The sequence below is a fragment of the Myxine glutinosa genome, chromosome 4 (assembly GCF_964187855.1).
Source record: "Myxine glutinosa chromosome 4, kmMyxGlut1.1, whole genome shotgun sequence".
NCBI lineage: Eukaryota > Metazoa > Chordata > Myxini > Myxiniformes > Myxinidae > Myxine > Myxine glutinosa.
In genome coordinates this window covers 122,782,802-122,802,975 of record NC_136264.1, presented here as the reverse complement: position 1 = coordinate 122,802,975, position 20,174 = coordinate 122,782,802, and the positions used below count along the sequence as shown (strand labels likewise).

At 44.8% G+C, this 20,174-nt stretch overlaps 1 protein-coding gene and 2 non-coding genes across 3 annotated transcripts; 1 reads left to right on the top strand and 2 right to left on the bottom strand.

Annotated features, from left to right (window-relative positions):
* Window positions 1–9,070: 9,070 nt before the first annotated feature.
* LOC137418214 (leucine-rich repeat neuronal protein 1-like) lies at window positions 9,071–14,241 on the bottom strand. Its single transcript, XM_078776373.1, has 2 exons — window positions 13,985–14,241; window positions 9,071–12,551 (listed from the first exon to the last, which is right to left on the bottom strand). Exons 1-2 carry the CDS (start codon window positions 14,036–14,038, stop codon window positions 9,981–9,983), a joined length of 2,625 nt encoding a protein of 874 aa, XP_078632499.1. The 5' UTR covers window positions 14,039–14,241; the 3' UTR covers window positions 9,071–9,980.
* Window positions 14,242–16,455: 2,214 nt separating this feature from the next.
* TRNAE-UUC (transfer RNA glutamic acid (anticodon UUC)) lies at window positions 16,456–16,527 on the bottom strand. Its single transcript has one exon. It is a non-coding gene; the product is annotated as a tRNA-Glu (tRNA).
* Window positions 16,528–18,318: 1,791 nt separating this feature from the next.
* TRNAE-UUC (transfer RNA glutamic acid (anticodon UUC)) lies at window positions 18,319–18,390 on the top strand. Its single transcript has one exon. It is a non-coding gene; the product is annotated as a tRNA-Glu (tRNA).
* The last annotated feature ends 1,784 nt before the right edge of the window (window positions 18,391–20,174 follow it).

The following is a 20,174-nucleotide window of genomic DNA, read 5'->3' as shown; positions in this document are numbered from 1 at the left end:
TGCCTGACCGCCAAGTGAAGTCCGAGCAACTCGCGGTCGAAGGTACTGTAACGGCGTTCAGGCGGGCGAAGCTGCCGGCTAAAGAACGCCAGCGGTTGCCAAGCTCCACGCACCCATTGCTCGTGCACCGCGCCCACCGCGTAGTCCGAGGCATCGGTGGTGAGGGCGATCGGTGCATCGGGCGCCGGGTGCGCGAGCATGGTGGCGTTAGCCAAGGCGAGCTTCGCGCCCGTGAACGCCGTGTCCATCTGCTTGGTCCAGGTAACGTCGCCTTTGCCCGGCTTACCTCGGAGAGCTTCGTGCAGGGGGCGCAGGAGCTGGGCGATACGGGGCAGGAACCGATGGTAAAAGTTCACCATGCCCAGGAACTCCTGCAGCCCTCTGATCGTGCGGGGGCGCGGAAACCCCTTCACCGCCTCCACCTTGGCCGGCAGGGGGACGGCTCCGTGCCTGGTGACACGGTGCCCCAGAAAATCGATTGTGGCGGCGCCGAACCGGCACTTTGCGGGGTTCACAATCAGGCCATGCTGGGCCAGGCGTTCGAAGAGCGTGCGGAGGTGGCGTAGGTGCTCTTCGCGGGACGCGCTGGCGACGAGGATGTCGTCCAGGTAGACGTAGACAAAATCCAAGTCGCGCAGGACGCTGTCCATCAGTCGCTGGAACGCCTGAGCCGCATTCTTCAGACCGAAGGGCATGCGCAGGAACTCGAAGAGTCCGAATGGCGTGATGACCGCCGTCTTCGGGACGTCCTCCGGCCTGACGGGGACCTGATGGTAGCCGCGTATGAGGTCCACCTTCGAGAAGAAGGACCTGCCCGCCAAACGGGCGGAAAAGTCCTGAATGTGGGGGACGGGGTAGCGGTCGGGAGTCGTGGCGTCATTGAGACGGCGATAGTCCCCGCACGGTCGCCATCCCCCGCCGGGCTTCGGCACGATGTGCAGCGGCGACGCCCAAGCGCTCTCTGAGCGCCGAACGATGCCGAGTCGCTCCAGGGTAGCTAACGCCGCTTTTGCCACCGCCAGCTTCGTCGGCTCGAGGCGGCGTGCCCGGGCGTAGACCGGTGGCCCGACGGTGGGGATGTGATGGGCCACCCCGTGCTTGACGGCCCCCGCCAAGAAGGTGGGCCGCGTGAGGGCCGGGAAGCCGGCAAGGAGGCGGGTGAATGCGTCCGCTGCCGGAAGCGTACAGACCAACGTGGCCGGAACCGAATCGTTCGGCAAGCCGCTTGGCAAGCCGCTCGTTGAGCTGGGCAACGCACAAGCGAGCGAGCTGAACGTCTCGGCCTGGACAAGCCGTCTGCGCTTGACGTCGACCAGGAGCCCATTAGCGCACAGGAAGTCCACGCCAAGCAGTGCCATGGGCACGTCGGCGGTGACGAACGTCCATCGGAAAACCTGCCCTCCAAACCGCAGAGAGAGGCAGCGTTTTCCGTACGTACGGATGGGCGTCCCGTTCGCGGCAAGCAGCGCGGGGCCCCCACCCGTGGCGTGCTTGTCTGACGTGCCGGCGGGAATGACACTCACCTGCGCTCCCGTGTCGCACAGGTAACGGCGCCCGGAGAAGGTGTCCGTTATGAACAGCAGGCTGCTCGAACGGCCGGCGCTCATCGCCACTATTGAGCGCCGGCCCGGGCGTTTCCCGACCCGTTGAAGGAGCACGGCGGATGACACCGCCGAGCTTCGTGGCCGAACTTGGCGTGGAACCAGCACCAGGTGGTGGAGCTGGAGGAGCGCGGCTGGCTCCGCCCGGCCGGTGGAGTTGGCGGGTTTCCCCGCGGTGGCGGTTTTCGCCGCGGCGGTGGGCGGGGCGTGGCGGCGTTCACGAGGTGCATATCAGCAAGTGGGCGGTGTTCCTCTTGCCGTAACAATCACGTCGGGGTCACCAGTAAAGCGCGGCGTTACGCGCGCTGCTTGTGAGCAAGGAGGAAGCGGACAAGCGGTAACATATAAACGTCTTTATTGTAAGACTACACTGTAACACTGAAATGCTCCGGGCTGGTCGCCCGGTGTATATCATGAGGCCACGCCTACCCCTCGGGCGTGGCCACTGCCCACTTGGTGCGTGGAATGATGTCACCACGCCAGTGGGCTTTTGTGTCCGCCACAATAAAATGTTTTTTTTAATGTTTAATAAACAAATAAAAAATGTTTAACAAACAAATAAAAGATGTTTAAAAATGCTTAATAAACAAATAAAAATGTTTAATAAACAAATAAAAAATGTTTAATAAACAAATAAAAAATGTTTAATAAGCAAATAAAAAAGTTTTTAAAATGTTTAATAAACAAATAAAAAATGTTTAAGAAACAAATTAAAAAAGTTTTTAAATGTTTAATAAACAAATAAAAAAGTTTTTTAAATGTTTAATAAACAAATAAAAATGTTTAATAAACAAATAAAAAATGTTTAATAAATTTAAAAAATGTTTTTTAAATGTTTAATAAAATAAAAAATGTTTATTAAACAAATAAAAAATGTTTAATAAACAGATAGAAAATGTTTTTTTCATGTTTAATAAACAAATAATGTTTAATAAACAAACAAAAAAAAAATTATGTTTAAAAAACATTAAAATGCTCAAAAAATGTTAAATATGCTTTACATCGTTGTACTTATAAACACGAAAAAGATGTTAGTTCATTATTAGAATGAAAAGAATCACTTCATTGAAATTGTTTAGTTATAGATGATATGATAAAAATTTAAACATATTTATGAAAACTTGAAAAGTAGCACAATTCTCTAACTTTCAGGCAATATTTTAAGAAAGTCTAGCAGACTTAAATTACTGTTTTTGAATGATTTATGTCTACAATTAGAATTATGTTTATGTGATGCTGTTTTTGAATTTCATAACTTTGACACTTGATAAGAAATGGAAATTTTTACCACCATATTTTCTGGACAAGATTTGTGTGATATCAGAAACTTTTCAGTCCGAACCGAAGTAGCAAACTACAGCCCAAGGTCCAAAATATGGAATAAAATCTTGAGGCAAGTAAACATGACACTGTTAGTCGGTTTTGATCGGTAATCTTTTTCATTTACATAATACATAAGCACAAATAAGTTCTTTTTTGCCATTTTCCAATACATATTCAGCACAAGACTCGGATTTGGACTCGAAATGTCAAGTACTCGGACTCTGGACTGCTGGACTCGGACAACTTGGACTCGGATGAGGTGGACTCGACTGAAACCCTGTCAGTTACCAAACTCTAGCGTTGTGGTTAGAGTCCATTCTGAATCTAGGAGGTCGGCGGTTCGATTCAAACCCCGGCCGAATCTTACCCCAGACTTTAAACATGCCACTGCATGTGCTGATTCGATCTTTGCTTCACACTCAACATTTAGAGGTTGGCATCCCATGGGGATGTAGAATTCCCCTTAACATGGCCCACTGACTATGAAGATAACAGCAACACCACGAGTGCTCCAAGGAGTCCAAGAAGTCACTTCAACCCAAAGTCAATGGCTGTGTCTATATTATATTAAAAAGTCCTGTGTTTTCTGGTATAGCTGTCACCTTTATGAGTGACTACGCATTTTACCCGTCGTTTTGCCCATGGATTTAATCAAAAGATAGCATGTTGTACATTCCAAACATTCTGCTCTATTCATTCTATCATTTGCCTGAAGTCATCTGCCACCTGCTTGGAAGTCAGCTTACATAATCTTCATCAACCATACTTGCTGCTTATAAATGGCGAGAGCAAAACTCACTCGTGCTTCGTTGCAAAGCTCTGTGTTGGATGTTTTTCTTTGAACTTTGAACTTTTGCTTAAAATTAGTGAAATTAAATATTGTATTCTGAAAATTTCGAATTATTCTCACTGTAATGCATATTGTTGTGTTTTTAAAACTTTTCTTGTACTGTATAAGATGATTTGTAATACCAGCTACCACCAGGTGGTGCTATATGATACACATTTACATAGAGAAAATTGGGGTCTTCCTCCACCCTGAATCTTCTCTCCCAGATATGATACCCTGCCAGAAACCATGCTTGGGGTAACCTTAGGCAACGTGCAAAATTTGGTTGGATTTGGTTCAGTATTTTTTTTTTTCAAAGCATATATAAACAAATATATAATATACAATTTCACTTTTATAGCATAGATTTGTGTGAATGACAGCTCTTCCACTACAGTCCATGGGCCAGAACAGATATCGGTACACCTGAGGTAGGTGTCAATTTGTCAAAAAGATGATCAAAACACCTTCAGGGTGTCAATTTTTTTGAACGGTCCATAGGAGTACATTAAAGCATGATAACCTTTCCCACTGAGCAGCTTAACCAATGTTCATGAAACCTCATATTCTTAGCCAAGAAGGCAAAATTTGGCCAAGAAGCAAGAATTTTTGGCTTGAGCTTGATGCCAGGAGCTGTCAGTAGGTACTACCTGACATCTGAATACAGAAGTGCATACCTGAGGCAGCTGAGGGACATGATAGGCCAGGGCTGTTCGAAACGGCTCAGTCATCCAGATCTGCAAATGCCTAGGACCAAGAAGGACAAGCCTGATGTCAAAGCATTCGTAAAGCTGATGGAGAAAAGCTGGGTCGATCCACTGAGCCCAGGCCAAACAGAGTTGATCAGCTGGTCTACAGGGGCTGTGGTCCCACCAGATGTAGCCAGTGACGTTCTCAAGGCTCATGTCGCAGGAGAGGAAGCATTAAGCATACCAGAACTTCACAAGAAAGATCGCTTGGAGAATGAACCACCAACCACAAAATTTTATGACAAAATGTAGAAACATAATTTGAAAACTTACTCCCACATCAAGAGAAAACATGCAGACAAAGCACAAGGAAAGCAGGTGGTCCTGGAGGCAGATAGAAACCTATTTGGACACATGATAATTGTTCTCCAGAGCAGACAACTACACATCAGAGATGTTCTAGCACACCCACTGGGGCCACTGCCATGAGCACTCTAGAATGGGCGATGGATCTCTGCGCAAAACAAACAAATCTGCACTTGCCAGAGAGCTGTAGAAAAACGTATCATAGGCAGAAGCTATTCCAGAGCTATCAGCACGTACCATCGATGGAATGAGCCTCGTCCAGAAACTGAAAGGGGATAGTAAGACATTTGCACAGGTAGCAGATTCTCTTCTATCCTTAGCTTTACACGAGGGTGCTCGCAGTCACTGGATTGATGTTGTGTTCGATGTCTACTGGGAAACAACCATCAAAAAGCTGAAAGATGCAGCAGAGGTTCCACCAGTGGCACAAGGTGGGAGAACATTGCACTAGGTCACAACATCCTGCAATGAAGAAAATTCTTGATCAACCCTGAGAACAAGACGAGTCTCATCAAATTATTAGTTGATCAGTTGAAGCAGCCTGCCAACAAAGCGAAGCTCCAGGACAAGTCCCTGTATGTCACCTGTGGAGAGGTCTGCTACCTGCTCGTCAAGGATCACTGGGATGAGATCTAAGCACTGAAGGCAACGCAAGAGGAAGCTGACATGTGCCTGCTTCTGCTTACCGATCATGCCTCCGAGGAACGGATACAGATCCATAGTCATCACTTCTGAAGACACAGATGTAATGATACTGTGTCTTGGCTTCAGCAAGAAGATGTCCTGCTCTCTGTACCAGAAATGGGGAACTCAAAAGCATACTCGATGCATAGACATTGGCAAGCTTACAAGCTCTCTGGTAAATGACATCTGTCGGGCTCTCATTGGACTGCATACTTTTCACTGGTGGTGACATGGTCAGTGCATTTGCTGGCCGTGGGAAGCTGAGTGCACTGAAGCATCTGAAAGAAAGAGAGATATGCCAGACCTTCAAGCATATTGGTGAATCCTGGGACGTATCTCCAGAATTATTTGAAAAGTTGGAGGAGTTTGTGTGTCGGGTGTGTGTATGCATCTTCATCCTCCACCCATGATGCCAACGAGCACCACTACAATCTCTTTTGTGCAAAACGAGGAGAGCTGGAATCCAGTCAGCTTCCACCATGCTTCCACTTCCACCATGCGAACTGTCAATCTGCAATTTGTAAGCGGTGCCTTGTGAGTCAACCAGCTGTGCCAGACCCCAAGGGACATGGCTGGACCACAGATGGATGCGAGGATCTCCAGCAATGGATGCTGTGTTGCAGCTGATGTCCTGCAAGTGTGTGCACACCTGCAAACATCCAGACTGCACATGCCTGGCTAATCAACGAAAGTGCATGTACATGTGCAAGCTGCAGACATGCACCGACCAGAGAACTGAGGATGAGGAAGAAGTCCAGGTGGAATTGGACGAATCTGATGATGATGATGCTAAAGAGAATGGACATGAAATGCGGACATTCAGAACATTGAGCCTTGTATGCATGGAGCTCATCGATAATCCAATATTTGAGATTAAAGAAAACGATAATGGAGGACATTACAGCCAGAAGAGCATACCCCATCACCAAAAACATAGATGGACAATTGAGATGTTACAAACAAGAATTCGTGGTTGAAGTAAACGACCAAACATGCAAATCCTCCTCAAATTTCAAGTCAATCAGATGAAAATTGATGATGTTTAAAATATGACCTATGTTTAACTTTTGACCTTTAGACCTAAAAAAAAAAATTGGTGGTTGAATTAAGTGACCCGATAGGCAAATCCTCTTCAAATGTCGTCAATCGGATGGAAATTGATGATTTTAGAAATTTGACAGTTGTTGACCTTTGGCATTTGTTGATCTTTTGACCCCAAAATCAATAGGCTTCATTCTTATGACCAACTATACCAGATGGTGAAGTTTCGTGAAGACCAGAGTAAAAATGCGACCTGTAGGCGATTGACATACAGACAGATAGATAGAATAACAGACCAAACCAACCAATACACTTGTGAACCTTCGATTTTACAAGTAGCCAACAGACAGGGTTGAAAACATAACCACAGGTCACCTATGTATCGTATTTGGCACCAATGGTGAAGAATCACTAAAAAAATTATAGTATCTGGATCCTCACCAAAATCTAATAATTTCGTCCTTGTCACACACAAAACCTGTCCACCAAATCTCATCTGAATCCATTTTTGAGACAGACAATCAGACAAACAAACAGACAGGGTTGAAAAAAACAACCTCCATCCACCTTCGGTGGCGAAAGTAATCCAAAAGGTATAGTATTTACACTGTACAGGAATTTAGAGAGACCTCATTTGGAATATTGTGTTCAATTTTGGTCAACGCATCTGAGGAAGGACGTATAGCGGCCATAGAGAGGATATAACGTAGAACAACTACAATGATTCTGGGCCTAGCTAGACTAAGCTATGAGGGGTGGCTGAAGGAGACACGAGTTTTTATATTAAAAAAGGAGGTGATTGCAAAGGGATCAGGTAGAGGTGTTTAAAATAATGATGGGTATCGTCAAATTAAGTGCAGAAGAGTTTATCAGGAGAACAGATAGTGGTAGTACCAGGCGTCACAGTGCCAGAGTAAAGAAGATATGTGCTAGAATTGTAGTAAGGCTGGGATCTTAAACTCTGTGAGCAGTAAATGCATGGATGCGTCTCCCTGAGAAGGTAGTAGCAGCAGAAGCAGTAGATAGACTTAGGTTTGAGTTATAGACAGTGCCTTCAGAAAGTATTCACACCCCTTGACTGTTTTCACATTTTGTTGTGTTACAGCCTGAATTTTAAAATTGATTAAATCGAGAGTTTTTGTCACTGATCTACACATAATACCTAATAATGTCAAAGTGGAATTAGTATAATTTTTTTTTTTTTTTTACAAAGTAATTAAAAATGAAAAGCTTGAGTATTCAAAGTCTTGAGCGAATAGGTATTCAACCCCTTTGCTATGACACTCCGAATTGAGGTCAGGTGCATCAAATTTCCTTTGATCATTTTGAAATCTCTACAACTTGATTGGATTCCACCTGTAGCCAACTCAATTGATTGGACATGATTTTGAAAGAAACACACCTTTCTATTCCTCCGACCCTCTGACCGACCAAACTGAGCAACCAAGCAGGACAATGACGACAAGCATACAGCCAAATAAACTCTGGAATGGCTTCAGAACAAGAACGTTAAAGTCCTTGAGTGGCCCAGCCAAAGCCCAGACTTGAACCTCATTGAGAATTTGTAGAAATACTTGAAGATTGCTGTTCACCGACGCTCCCCGTCCAACTTGACAGAGCTTGAGCAAATCTTCAAGGAAGAATGGGAGAAACTCCTCAATTCCAGACGTGTAAAGCTGATACAGATATAGCCATGAATACTTGAATCTGCAATCGCTGCCAAAGGCGCTTCTACGAAATATTGACTCAGGTGGTTGAATACTTGTGTAAATTAGATATTTCTGTATTTCATTTTTAATTATTTTGTAAAAGTTTCTTTTAAAAATTCCACTTTGACATTATGCGTATTATGTATAGATCAGTGACAAACAATCTCAAATTAATCCATTTTAAATTCAGGCTGTAACACAACAAAACGTGAAAAAGTCAAGGGGTGTGAATACTTTCTGAAGGCACTGTAGGTATTTCATAGCAGTGGGTATAAGGGCATTGCAGACATGTATATTGACAGGATTGCACAAGCTTGATCGGCATAATGGCCTCCTCCTGCATTGAGGTTCCTTGTAACTTCGTGAACATACACAAGTAGGGGTTGAGGCTGGCAGCATCGCCTTGAGGTATGTGTACTCGACTTTGTTGGAACCTCGACCCAGTTCTAAATTGTCACCTTCATGTTTCACAGGCAAGGCGAGGCATCAATATGTGTGCCGTCCATCGGAAGGAAGTGAAGTTGGAGGACCCGTCTGCCAGCACTGGTCGTCGGGGGACGTTAAAGATCCCATGGTGTCCTTCACGAAGAATGAGTGAGCTATCGCCAGCACCTGGCCAAAATTCCAAAGTACCTGCACTCTCAGTCAAGCATCCTGCATCGGAATGGAGATCCGGCCAGGATTGTAACCCCAAAGAAGAAACTGATTTGCCCAAACCTTTATAGTCGTAAGACTTGCTTAACTTCATGATGACATTAAGATCCAATAAACCGTCTGTACCGCTCTCGTGTATGCTCTGTGAAACAAAAGGCCTGAGAGTACAATTTTCACAATTGAAATCAGGTTTATTTCATTTTTCCTAATCCGTACACATACATTTGTGCAGACTGTACAACAGAGCCATTTGCACCACAAGTGTTGGCAAGGTGGAGAAAAACTACAATCAGAGGAAAGTTATTGGAGATGAGTCTCTCTGAGCATTATGAGACACCATTTAATTAAATCCAGGTCTGATGAGTCTCAGAGGTACTGATTGAATCAGTTGTTCACACGAGCTTTCTCAATTCCAGGCACAGATCACACAGGGCAAGCATCCACTAACAAGGTGCAACACTACCTCCAACAAATCTTTATTCACTATCAACAGTGGAGAGGGAACACCAGGTAGAGAGGGCAAGGGAAAGTGAAGCTATATAGATTTTGATATGGTGAAAAGGCAAGTTGTATAGGTTCTGACAGCTCTAAAGACCTGCTAAAGACTTGATATCATCTCAACTGTATGACAATCACCCTCACAGGTCTCTCGCTACATGCCGACGCAGACGCGCTCACACACGCACGCATACACACATGCTGCTTAATATATAATGCTATGTGACATTATCCCTGAAGAACTTCAAAATCAAATTATTATAGATTAACAATCAGCACTGCTGCGACAGAAAAACTATTAACGACTCTTTCTCTGAACTCTTTAACGTTTCCTCATTATACAAACCAAGCCAGGAGAGCAAGTACAGTGGCTACGTGTGCCTTCTAGTCCCAAGCCAAGCTATATGAGCTACTGCAGCCATTTGGATATCCAAAGTTTGTCCTTTTCAGTTCATTTCAAGGAAAGGTCGGTCTGTCCCACCTTTGTTAACTTTATAATTGTGTCTCATTAGAAAAGCGTCTGCATGTTCCGCTTTTTAAAAACCTCATCGACACCGAAAAGCATATTCTGACGGTGGCGGCAGTGCTAGCCCATGTAACTCTTCGATGTGTCAACACATAAACTCTCAGGCCTGTAATCCAGGTAGAGGGCCTCTTTTTCTCGCTCTCCATCAGATTCCCATATTGCGATGAGTGGTGGATATAGATCATTGAGAGGAATAGATGATGAGGAAGATGCAATAGATGTGAGACCATAAGCTTTAAATGATTGGTTGTATAGTGAACGGTGAAGGTATCGAGCTGCACAAGCCGTGAGTAGAGCTAGTCCAGCAGCAATCAGCAACCCAGCCAGCAGAGTGGCCAAAATCATGCCAGCTCGCCTCCCAAATCCATGTTTAGTCACCAGTTGGAGCGCTTTGGTTGTTGTGTTAACGCACGACCTCTCCATCTGGCGACGTGGGGCTGCTACGGTGAGGCACACCTCATACAGTGTGCCTGGATTAAGGTGTGTAAGATTATACTCACGTACAGCAACTGGCACATGTGCCGTGTAAGAACCATGGCCACTTTGAACATGCACAGTTGCCATTGACCAACGGCGCACCGTGCCTTGCCCAGTATCCCGGCCACCCAATGCCCATGAGATTAGTATAAAGTGATCTGCAGCATGTGTTACACTTAGCTGCAGTGATGGAATGCTGCCAGCTGAGGCATTCACCTGCAGTGCAACGCTCCGTGTGTCCACACCAGCCACATTGCGTGCAACACAGGTATACAACCCAGCATCGCCGACAGCTGCTGCGTTCAAACGAAGTGTTCCATCGCTGTCGACCCTAGCCCTAGAGGACATGGAACCTACTACCAATCTTTGGCCACCAGGAGTCACCCAGTGGAGTGTTGGCTCCGGGTCGCCGACAGCTCTGCAATGCAAAGAGATTCGAGTACCTGACAATACTTCAAGGCGTCTTGGTAATGCAAGAGGTGCAATCATTGGTGGGCATGGTGAACCAAGAGCTGGAATGGTAGCTTCACGGATTCTCAGACCTTCAAGAGCAGGTGGTGAGGCACAAAGGGTCTCCTGTGGCTCTAAAAGATGAGGGAATGTTGAAGAGTTGGCCAACCAGCTGTTGGCACAGTCACAACGAAGTGGGTTGCCTCGCAAAGCCAATTCACGTAGACCTGGCAAAGACTTTGGAGATGCTGGTGCAAGAGCAGGCAGTGCAGCATCTGAAAACAGCATAATCTCGAGGTGAGGTACTGCTCGAAATGCATGGCGATCTACATAGCATAGTCGTGAGTTCCCTGTGGCCTCCAACCTGCGGAGCTCTGGCAAGCTATCGAATGCAAATGCGTCGACAAGTGCAAGGTGTGGCATCCCACTAAGAGCTATATCACGTAAATGAGGCATGCCACGGAAATCACCAGGTGCAAGGCGGGTTACGGGATTCTGATTGAGATCCAGAAACTTTAGGGTGGAAACTTGGTGTAGTGCAACACGTGGCACTCTTTTAAAGCGATTCCTATGAAGAGAGAGACTCTCCAGACTGTCAAGACCAAAAAACATTTCATCTGGAAGCTCTGTAAGGTGTGTGCCAGCCAATACTAAACTACGAAGTGCTGGGAGTGTGCGGAAAGTTCGTGCCTCTACTGAAGCCACCGGGTTGTCCCCAAGAGTCAATACCTCGAGTTTTGGTGTCTCAGCGAACCAGTAGGCATTGATAGAACGCAAACGATTCGCATTGAGGTGCAGTCGTAGCAGAGAATGAAGGCCAGAAAAGGCCAGGGGTGCCACTGCCTTAATGAGGTTATGGTTTAGGTAGAGCTCTTGCAAAGAAGACAACTCACGGAGTGTTCCACCCGGAAGCAACACCAATCCATTTTCCTCAAGGTGAAGTGTCACCAAGTGGCTGAGGCCTGCCAAACCTGAGTCCGGCAGTGAGGTGAGGCGGTTTTGTGAGAGGTCAAGGTCAGTAAGGTTCGGGGTGCGTTCAACAAAGGGGTTTGCTCGCATCATGGCGTTACCTTGCAGCAACAAAACCTCTGTGTCTGGCAGAATCCCTGGAGGTACCACTGGCAGCTGCTGTCCATTGCAATCAACAGTTCTGGCCTGCCGGTGTGTGGAGCGTGGAGTGAACCAAGGCCTTATCTCGCAAACGCAGAGCACAGGACAGAGGGACACTGATGGTGTTGTTGCGATCATACTTCTCTTCTTTGCCGACAACACTGTGGCTTCTGTTGTTGTCAATGCATTTGTCAGCGATGCTGTTTCTACTTTTCTTTCTACCACTGCTGATTCAATCATACCCACTGATACCAGTGATTTTGATGCTGATGGTGTTGCAGATTCTGCCAAGAATTTTGTTTTTCTTGTTGGCAACTGATTTGTCTTTTCTAATACCACTGACAATGTTGCCAATGTTGCAGCAAATCTTGATGTCTCTACCGAAGATGAAGTTCTTATTGTTGCAACGGCTGGCGATGCACCTGTCATTGCGGTGGATAATTCCGTCATCGTCGTTGTTGATGTTGTCGTTGAAAGTGTTAAATTTGCAGTTGCAACTGTTGTTGTTGCTGTGATTGTTGATGCTGTTGAAGCAGTGAAGAAGAAAATGAGGAGACAAAGGATCTTCAAGGAGGACATTCTATTGTAACTTCCCTGTAGAACAACATGAAGAGAATAACAATGAATGAGGATATTTTTCACTTTTTATTACTTTAATCTTTTTTAAAACACACACATATATATATATATATATATATATATATATATATATATATATATGTGTGTGTGTGTGTGTGTATTTTTTTTTTTTTTTTTTTTTTTTTTTTTACAAGATCGAGGCTCGTGTAAGAGCTAACATTAATCACAAAGAACCATAAATGGACACATAAAACATGTAATAAAAGGTGTTGGAGTAAATATGGGGAGAGAGAGGGAAGCACACTAGTACAACAGTAGAGAACAGGGACATCGGGAGATCTGTGGGAGGGAGAGGGCAGGGGAAGGGGAGGGGGTGGGAGAGGTATGAAACAACTTATTTTGGCTGACTAGCTGACCTTCATGGCTCACCTTCAGGCCGTTTCGGACAAATTAGTCCAGGTTTCTTCATAAAGCAGTATCCTTTTCGTAATAATAATGATCATAGTAATAACATAAATAAAAATGATACAGTAAATATAATTGTAACACTGCAATCCCTTAAATATATATGTCCCTTTTATATATATATTTGTTTTTCTTTTTTTTAAACATGTGTAGAAAGAAAATAAAAACAAAGCTTAAAATTGACAATCCTAACACATTCAACTGCTGCCCTCTTTGTGTGGAGAGATGTCTCTCCCTCCCCGACTGCACCCTTTCAACAATAGTAAGTACAGTCCCCGTGTACATAGGTCTGACATTTTTCATCACCCGTACCTCGATCCCGTATTACCCGCAAGCAATCATTGAGCAACCAATGACAATAAGTTTGAATATCTGAAGATGTGTTTGATAATCTGTTCGTCGGTTTTTGTTGAAATGAATCTTTTAAATGCAGCACGTAACGTGGACAGCTACTGTATGTATAAACGATATACATAATATAAATGTATGTATGTATAAATTGTATGTATAAACTATATGTATAAATATGTATAAACTGTATGTATAAACTGTATGTATAAACTATAATATAAATATGTATGTATGAACTATATATATTTAAAAAAATATATATATATATATCTACATGTACGTATGTATGTATGTATATATAGATATAGATGTCTTTTATATATATATATATTTTATACGTACAGTAGTTTATACACGTACAGTAGATGTCTATACGTACAAGTAGCTGTCTATACGTTAATACGTACAAGACAAGAATGTGGGTTGGGAGCAAGAATAGCAAAAAGAGAGAGACAGACACAGACACAGACACAGATACAGACACAGATACAGTTCTGATGCACCGACTGTTCCCTGGATACAGTGCCAGGGTATTGTCAACGATTGGGGACAACGAACAATCTTTTCGCGACTGTCGTGTATGTCAGTACATTTAATCCATCCTTATTGTATCGCCTTGTTAATACTCTTACCGTGCTGCCTCTTGCGATGCTTTTCGGTGCTTCCACTGGCCCGTCTCGCCCCATTGGTTCGCCCACTCTTCCCGCACCAGCTGCTGCAGTAGAAAGAGCTCCCCCTTCACTCCCTCAAACTCTTCGTTCTCGATCCGTCCGATTCCTTTATCGCTGCCCTTTCCTTTCCTCGCATCCCTCATCTCTCTTTCCTCTTCTCCTTCCTTTCCTCCTTCCACCCTCTCTTTACCTGCTGTCTCGCTCTCACCGTTTCACTCATTCTCTACATTTACCCCCCTCCCGACTTCTGTCCCTACCTCCCCACCTCCACCCAAACCATCTCACCCGCTGCCGATAACGATAAATGTAAAACACACAAAAGAAAATAAAACTAGAACGGGCACTCGGTAGAGCGCATACCTTCGCCGCAGCTACTGTTCTGTACTTGGCATGGGAGTGTAGGGAACAGAACATTGAACAGTTTGGTGCTGATTTCATGCAAATCGGATAAGAATTGACCGAGTTATGACAAAAAACGCACATTTTGCAAGGTCGTGACCCCCCTGACCTTTGACCCCCAACCGCTAACAAGGGTAATGTCTTCACTGGGTCATGTCGTATATCACAAGATCGGGCATTGAATTCTGAACATTTTGGCATTAGTTGCATGCCAATTGGATAAAAATTGACCGCGCTATGGTAAAAATACGATTTTGACCTTTTCGTGACCTTGACCTTGACCTTTGACCCGATTGCTCCCAAAATCTAATCAAATGTGTCCCGTATAATAACCAATCATCCCACCAAATTTCATGCAATTCGGTTGAATACTTTTTGAGTTATGCGAATAACATACACACACACACACACACAGACATACAAATAAATACACAGCGATCAAAACATAACCTTCCGCTTTTGCGAAGGTAATAAAGAGAAATTACATTCACATAATATAACACAATAACAAGATGCCTTGAAACACTTTTCCACATAACTTTCATAAAATAGTCAATTATGAAAATTATCAGACAATAACAGCAAGAACCAGAATAGACCAGAAAATCACAATACACAATCACATTTAATCAAAATCATCCGTCCACAACTTTTTGAGATATCCCACTATGTATAGTTTTTGGCCCGATCTCCCAATGGTGAAGAATCACTTTAAAAATTCTACGAGCCGGATCCGGATCTTCACCAATATCGAATCGATTCTTCCTTGTCACACACAAGTTTCGTCCAAATCCGTCCATAACCAAAGTGTGTGTGTATGTGGGTGTGGGGGGAGAGGGGGTGTGTGTGGTGTGTGGTGTGTGTGTGGGGGGGGGGGGTGGAAAGTGTGTGTGTGTGTGTGTGGGGGGGGGGGTGGAAAGTGTGTATGTGTGTGTGTGTGGTATATGTGTGATGGAAAGTGTGCGTGGTGTGTGTGTGTGTGTGTGTGGGGGGGGGGGGGGTGGAAAGTGTGTATGTGTGTGTGTGTGGTATATGTGTGATGGAAAGTGTGCGTGGTGTGTGTGTGTGTGTGGGGGGGGGGGGGGGTGGAAAGTGTGTATGTGTGTGTGTGTGGTATATGTGTGATGGAAAGTGTGCGTGGTGTGTGTGTGTGTGGGGAGGGGGGGGTGGTGTGTATGTGTGTGTGTGTGTGGTGGAAAGTGTGTGGGTGTGTGTGGTGGAAAGTTTGTGTGTGTGTTTGTGTGTGGTGTGTGTGTGTGGTGGACTGTGTGTGTGTGTGTGTGGTGAACTATGGGTGTGTGTGTGTGTGTGGTTGAAAGCGTGTGTAAGTCTGTGTGTATGTGGAAGCTCTGTAAGGTGTACCAGCCATGAGAATGTGTGTGACAAGACAATGTGTGTTTGTATGTGTGCGTGTGTGTGCTTGTATGTGTGTATGTATGTGTGTGTGTGTGTGTGTGTGTTTTGAAGGTTTTAGGTTAATATGTACAATTTATTGTAAAACATGTAAAAACAAGGAGAAAAAATAACATAAAATGTCATTGTTCCCGTGGTTTTAGCAATTTTGCTGTACGAGTTAAAGCCTGCCAGTCGGCCATCTTTGGTCGGATTACAAAATAAAATCTGCATCTGCAAACTCTCATGCATTGTCTTTGCGCCAGTTCATTTGGAGTTCCATGAATCCATTTTAGTTGGATTTCTTGAAATCCATGAATCCGTTCTCAAGCTACAACATGACAAAACAAACAGACAGGCAAACAGACAGACAGGCAAACAGACAGACAGGCAAACAGACAGACAGGCAAAGAGACAGACAGACACCACTCCTTTTATCATTTATCTCCCGAAGAAAACAACCGAACACCCACATTATCCTTACCGAGAGCAGCCTGGCACTACACTGACTGCTCACACGTTTCCACCACGTCTCCCCTCTGCAGATGCCACCACCCACAAATTATATTCTACGTCACACTGTTGAAGACTGCCCCTTGCATCGCGTGTTCTCTATTTCCATTATTTAATTTAAAAAATATTTCCCACACCGGGAATCGAACCCGGGCCACCTGGGTGAAAACCAGGAATCCTAACCACTAGACCATATGGGATTACTGGTATGCACGTCACCATGAGTGAAACTTCCAGATCAGCGTTAAAAAAAAAACTATTAAAAAAACAAGAAGGAACGGACACTCAACTCGACTTTCTCGACCCTGGGTTGGAATCCCGACTCAGCTCTAAACTGCCATCCTGGTGTTTCACAGGAAGGGTCCTTGGTTCATCAATGTGTGTGTCGTTCCTCGGATGTTAAACTGGATATCCCATCTGCGGGTATGAGTTGATGGATGTCAAAGACCCCACGGTGTCCTTTGTGAAGAGGAGGCGAGCTATCGCCGGCATCCTGAACAAATAACAAATTCCGACAGGGGGCACTGCATCAGCGTCGTAGCCTTGCCCCAAGCCAATGATGCTACCCCGAAACCTTGTGCTGCACACGAACTAAGAATATTTATGAGGACAACAGTGGACAATGATGAATCTCCACAAACCTATTTGGTGCATGGGATTTCGAACTTGGGTTCCTCCCATTCTCAGAGCCAAGGGTTCTGATAGAAACACCAACAGAACAACTCACAAAAATGTTCGAGTTAATTTAATGATTCCAAACGGGGAAAATAATTCATTGCCATGAACGGTGAAAACGAATTCATGAAACTGGTTTTTACCTCCGACCCCCCAAAGGTGGACGCAGGTATGGGCGAGCGGGGCAGCTTGAACAGATTGGTCAACATTTGGCTCAATACTTGAAATGCCGAAGTCAAAACTTCCATTGTGGGCCACAAATACGTTTTCATTTTAAGCTAAATCATGCCAAAGGCAACATTAGTCAGCATTTTTCCATCACGGCCAGTTTTGATGTTAAAAATCAAAAAAGGATCCGAAGTGCTTCAAGGTGCCCCGTGTGCGGGGTACCTTGAACCACGCAAGGGGCAGGTTGAACAATGCCCTGGGATCACCAATTAGGTAAAAAAAAAAAAAAGGCAACAATTTAAGATAAGGAAGAATTGGTTAGATTTTGGTGAAGATCGGAATTCGAAAATTTATTTTGTGATTCTTCACCATTGAGACACGGGACAAAAAACGATATGCTGCTCAGTATGATATTTCAAAAAGTTGTGGAGGACTGAAAACAAAACTTGGTGGTGAGGTGGTGAGGTGACAATAACAAGACGATTCGATATTCGTTCAGATCCAAATCCGTATCCGAATCCAGATCTGACCTAGCAGTGGGACACAAATCGCAAACTCTTCTGGAAACAGAATGAGGTTTCCTCTCTACCGAGTGGGGTTGTTGCTCCATGTCCGGAGACGAGTTTCACGAAAACTCGAGAAATAAAAAGAGACAAAGAGAAACATCTCAGTCCAGGGTGCGTTTAGCTCGACTCAAAACCTCCAAGAGTCCCAAGAAAGGGTAGAGGTCACCAGATGTGGTCGTGATCCTGGGTCCAGGGTGGATTCAGCTCCACTCTAAAATCTCCACAACAGGAACGTTGTTGGGTTCGGACCGCATTCTTTATCAGCCTTCGATCTTTTTCAGACTAATTTACAAATGGTCACGTGAGTTTAACATAAAATCTAATTTATATAATGAACATTTAAATTACATCAGATGTGGTGATAATCACGAATCGTTTCTCCCAACTTGCTGGCTCGACGACAGAAGACGCCATTTGTATTTTTACCTCCTTCATCCCAACCTCGTTTGGCATCCCGTTCGGACAACTTGATGGGAAAGTGACTGTTAAATGTCTGAAATGGATTTCAGTTGTTTGTCCGTTGCAATTTTGTCCTCATTTCTAATCTGGAAACTTGTCTCATTGTGATTTTACTTTCAGTTATCCCATATGGTCTAGTGGTTAGGATTCCTGGTTTTCACCCAGGTGGCCCGGGTTCGATTCCCGGTGTGGGAAAGTTTCTTTTTTATATAAACTAGGGCGTGCCCGCACGTACGTGCTTGCCCGTACGTGCTTGCCCGTACGTGCGTGCAAAAAAACATGCGTGCAAACAACAACAACAAAAAAAAACTTTGAAACCACGTGGCAGTAACGACCACAGAACCCCCCACTCTATTTACATGAAATGGTTTGGTCCATTCGCAAAGCCAAAGCGAACGGCTTGCGAGTACGGTGACCATACCTTGGGAACCACTTGTCCGATTAATTTCAAACCTTGAAAAGGCACATCCTCGGGTCCCCAGCAATATACCTGGCAAGTTTCAAGTATATCGGACCGGTAGTTGTCGAGAAACAGCGGTCGCATACAGACAGACACACACACACACACACACACACACAGAGATTGCTGGAATTATATAGAGACTAGGGCATGCCCGTACTATATATATGCCAGTACTATATATCTATCTAAAATTATATCCCCCCCCCCTCTATTTACATGAAATGGTTTGGTTCATTCGCAACGCCAAAGCGAACGGCGAACGGCTTGCGAGTACAGTGACAATCCCCCCCCTCTATTTACATGAATGGTTTGGTCCATTCGCAACGACCACAGAACCCCCCCCTCATGCAATGGTTTGGTCCAAAGCGAACGGCTTCCGGAGTTTGGTAAAGCAATCGCCATCGCGTGCACAAACGCGCAGGAAAGCGAATGAATCGCAAATTCGTTTTTATTAGTGATACGAATTGAATTGGGAGAAATTGGGAGATGAATGAATTGGGAGAAATAATGCGCATAAGAAATCGAATTACGTACCGTAATGGCGGTCAGCTCGTAACGCGCTCAGCTCCGCTCGTCTCACATCGGCCACGCCTACGCAACAAAGCGTTCTGTGATTGGATGCCGGAAAGCGTGCTGCCGGACAGTCGTCACTGTCCGGAAGTTCGCAAATCGCAGTTAGGATGAATCGTTTTAATTTAATCGCAGTTTGAATTCGTTTTAAAACATAGTTTAACGGCAACATAGTTTTCCAACGTGAAATAAATGAATACGCTGTCAAATGTGCCGTCCGAGGCAGAGTCTGATCGCCACGTTCGGCACACGTGATAGCTCGCTGCTCTCTGATTGGTTGAAGCGTTTTTTGGACATATCTCGGTAAGTAATTGTCCGATTAATATGAAACCTTGAAAAGGCACATCCTCGGGTCCCCAGCAATATACCTGGCAAGTTTCAAGTATATCGGACCCGTGGTTGTCGAGAAACAGCGGTCACAGACACACAGACACACAGACACACAGACACACAGACACACAGACACACAGACACACAGACAGACACACAGAGATTGCTGGAATTATAGATAGATAATGGAAATAGAGAACACGTGATTGAAGGGGTGGTCTTTGAAAGTGTAACGTTGGAATACAATTTGGGAGTGGACATTGATAGCACAGTAAGTGCCGGGTAAGCAGACAGCGCAGTGCCGGGCTGCCATAGTAAGGCTCATGGGGTTTTTGGTTGTATTCGTCTTTTTCGGTTTTCGGATAAATTATAAATCAAAACAGGTGCTTTTAATACTGCGCAGGAATTTTGTGAGGCCTCATGTAGATTACGGTAGATCTATGCTTGGGTCCGCTCGCCTGTGGGTTACGTGATGAGCATAGAATGTCTCAAGAACGTCAGGTTTCCTTCCTTTGAGTTTAGTGTTAAACAGTCGAAGCGACTGTTTAAAAAGGTAATCACACGTATTTGGGGTTTATCACTTTTTTTTTTTACTTCTCGTCGGAGTGCTTCACGA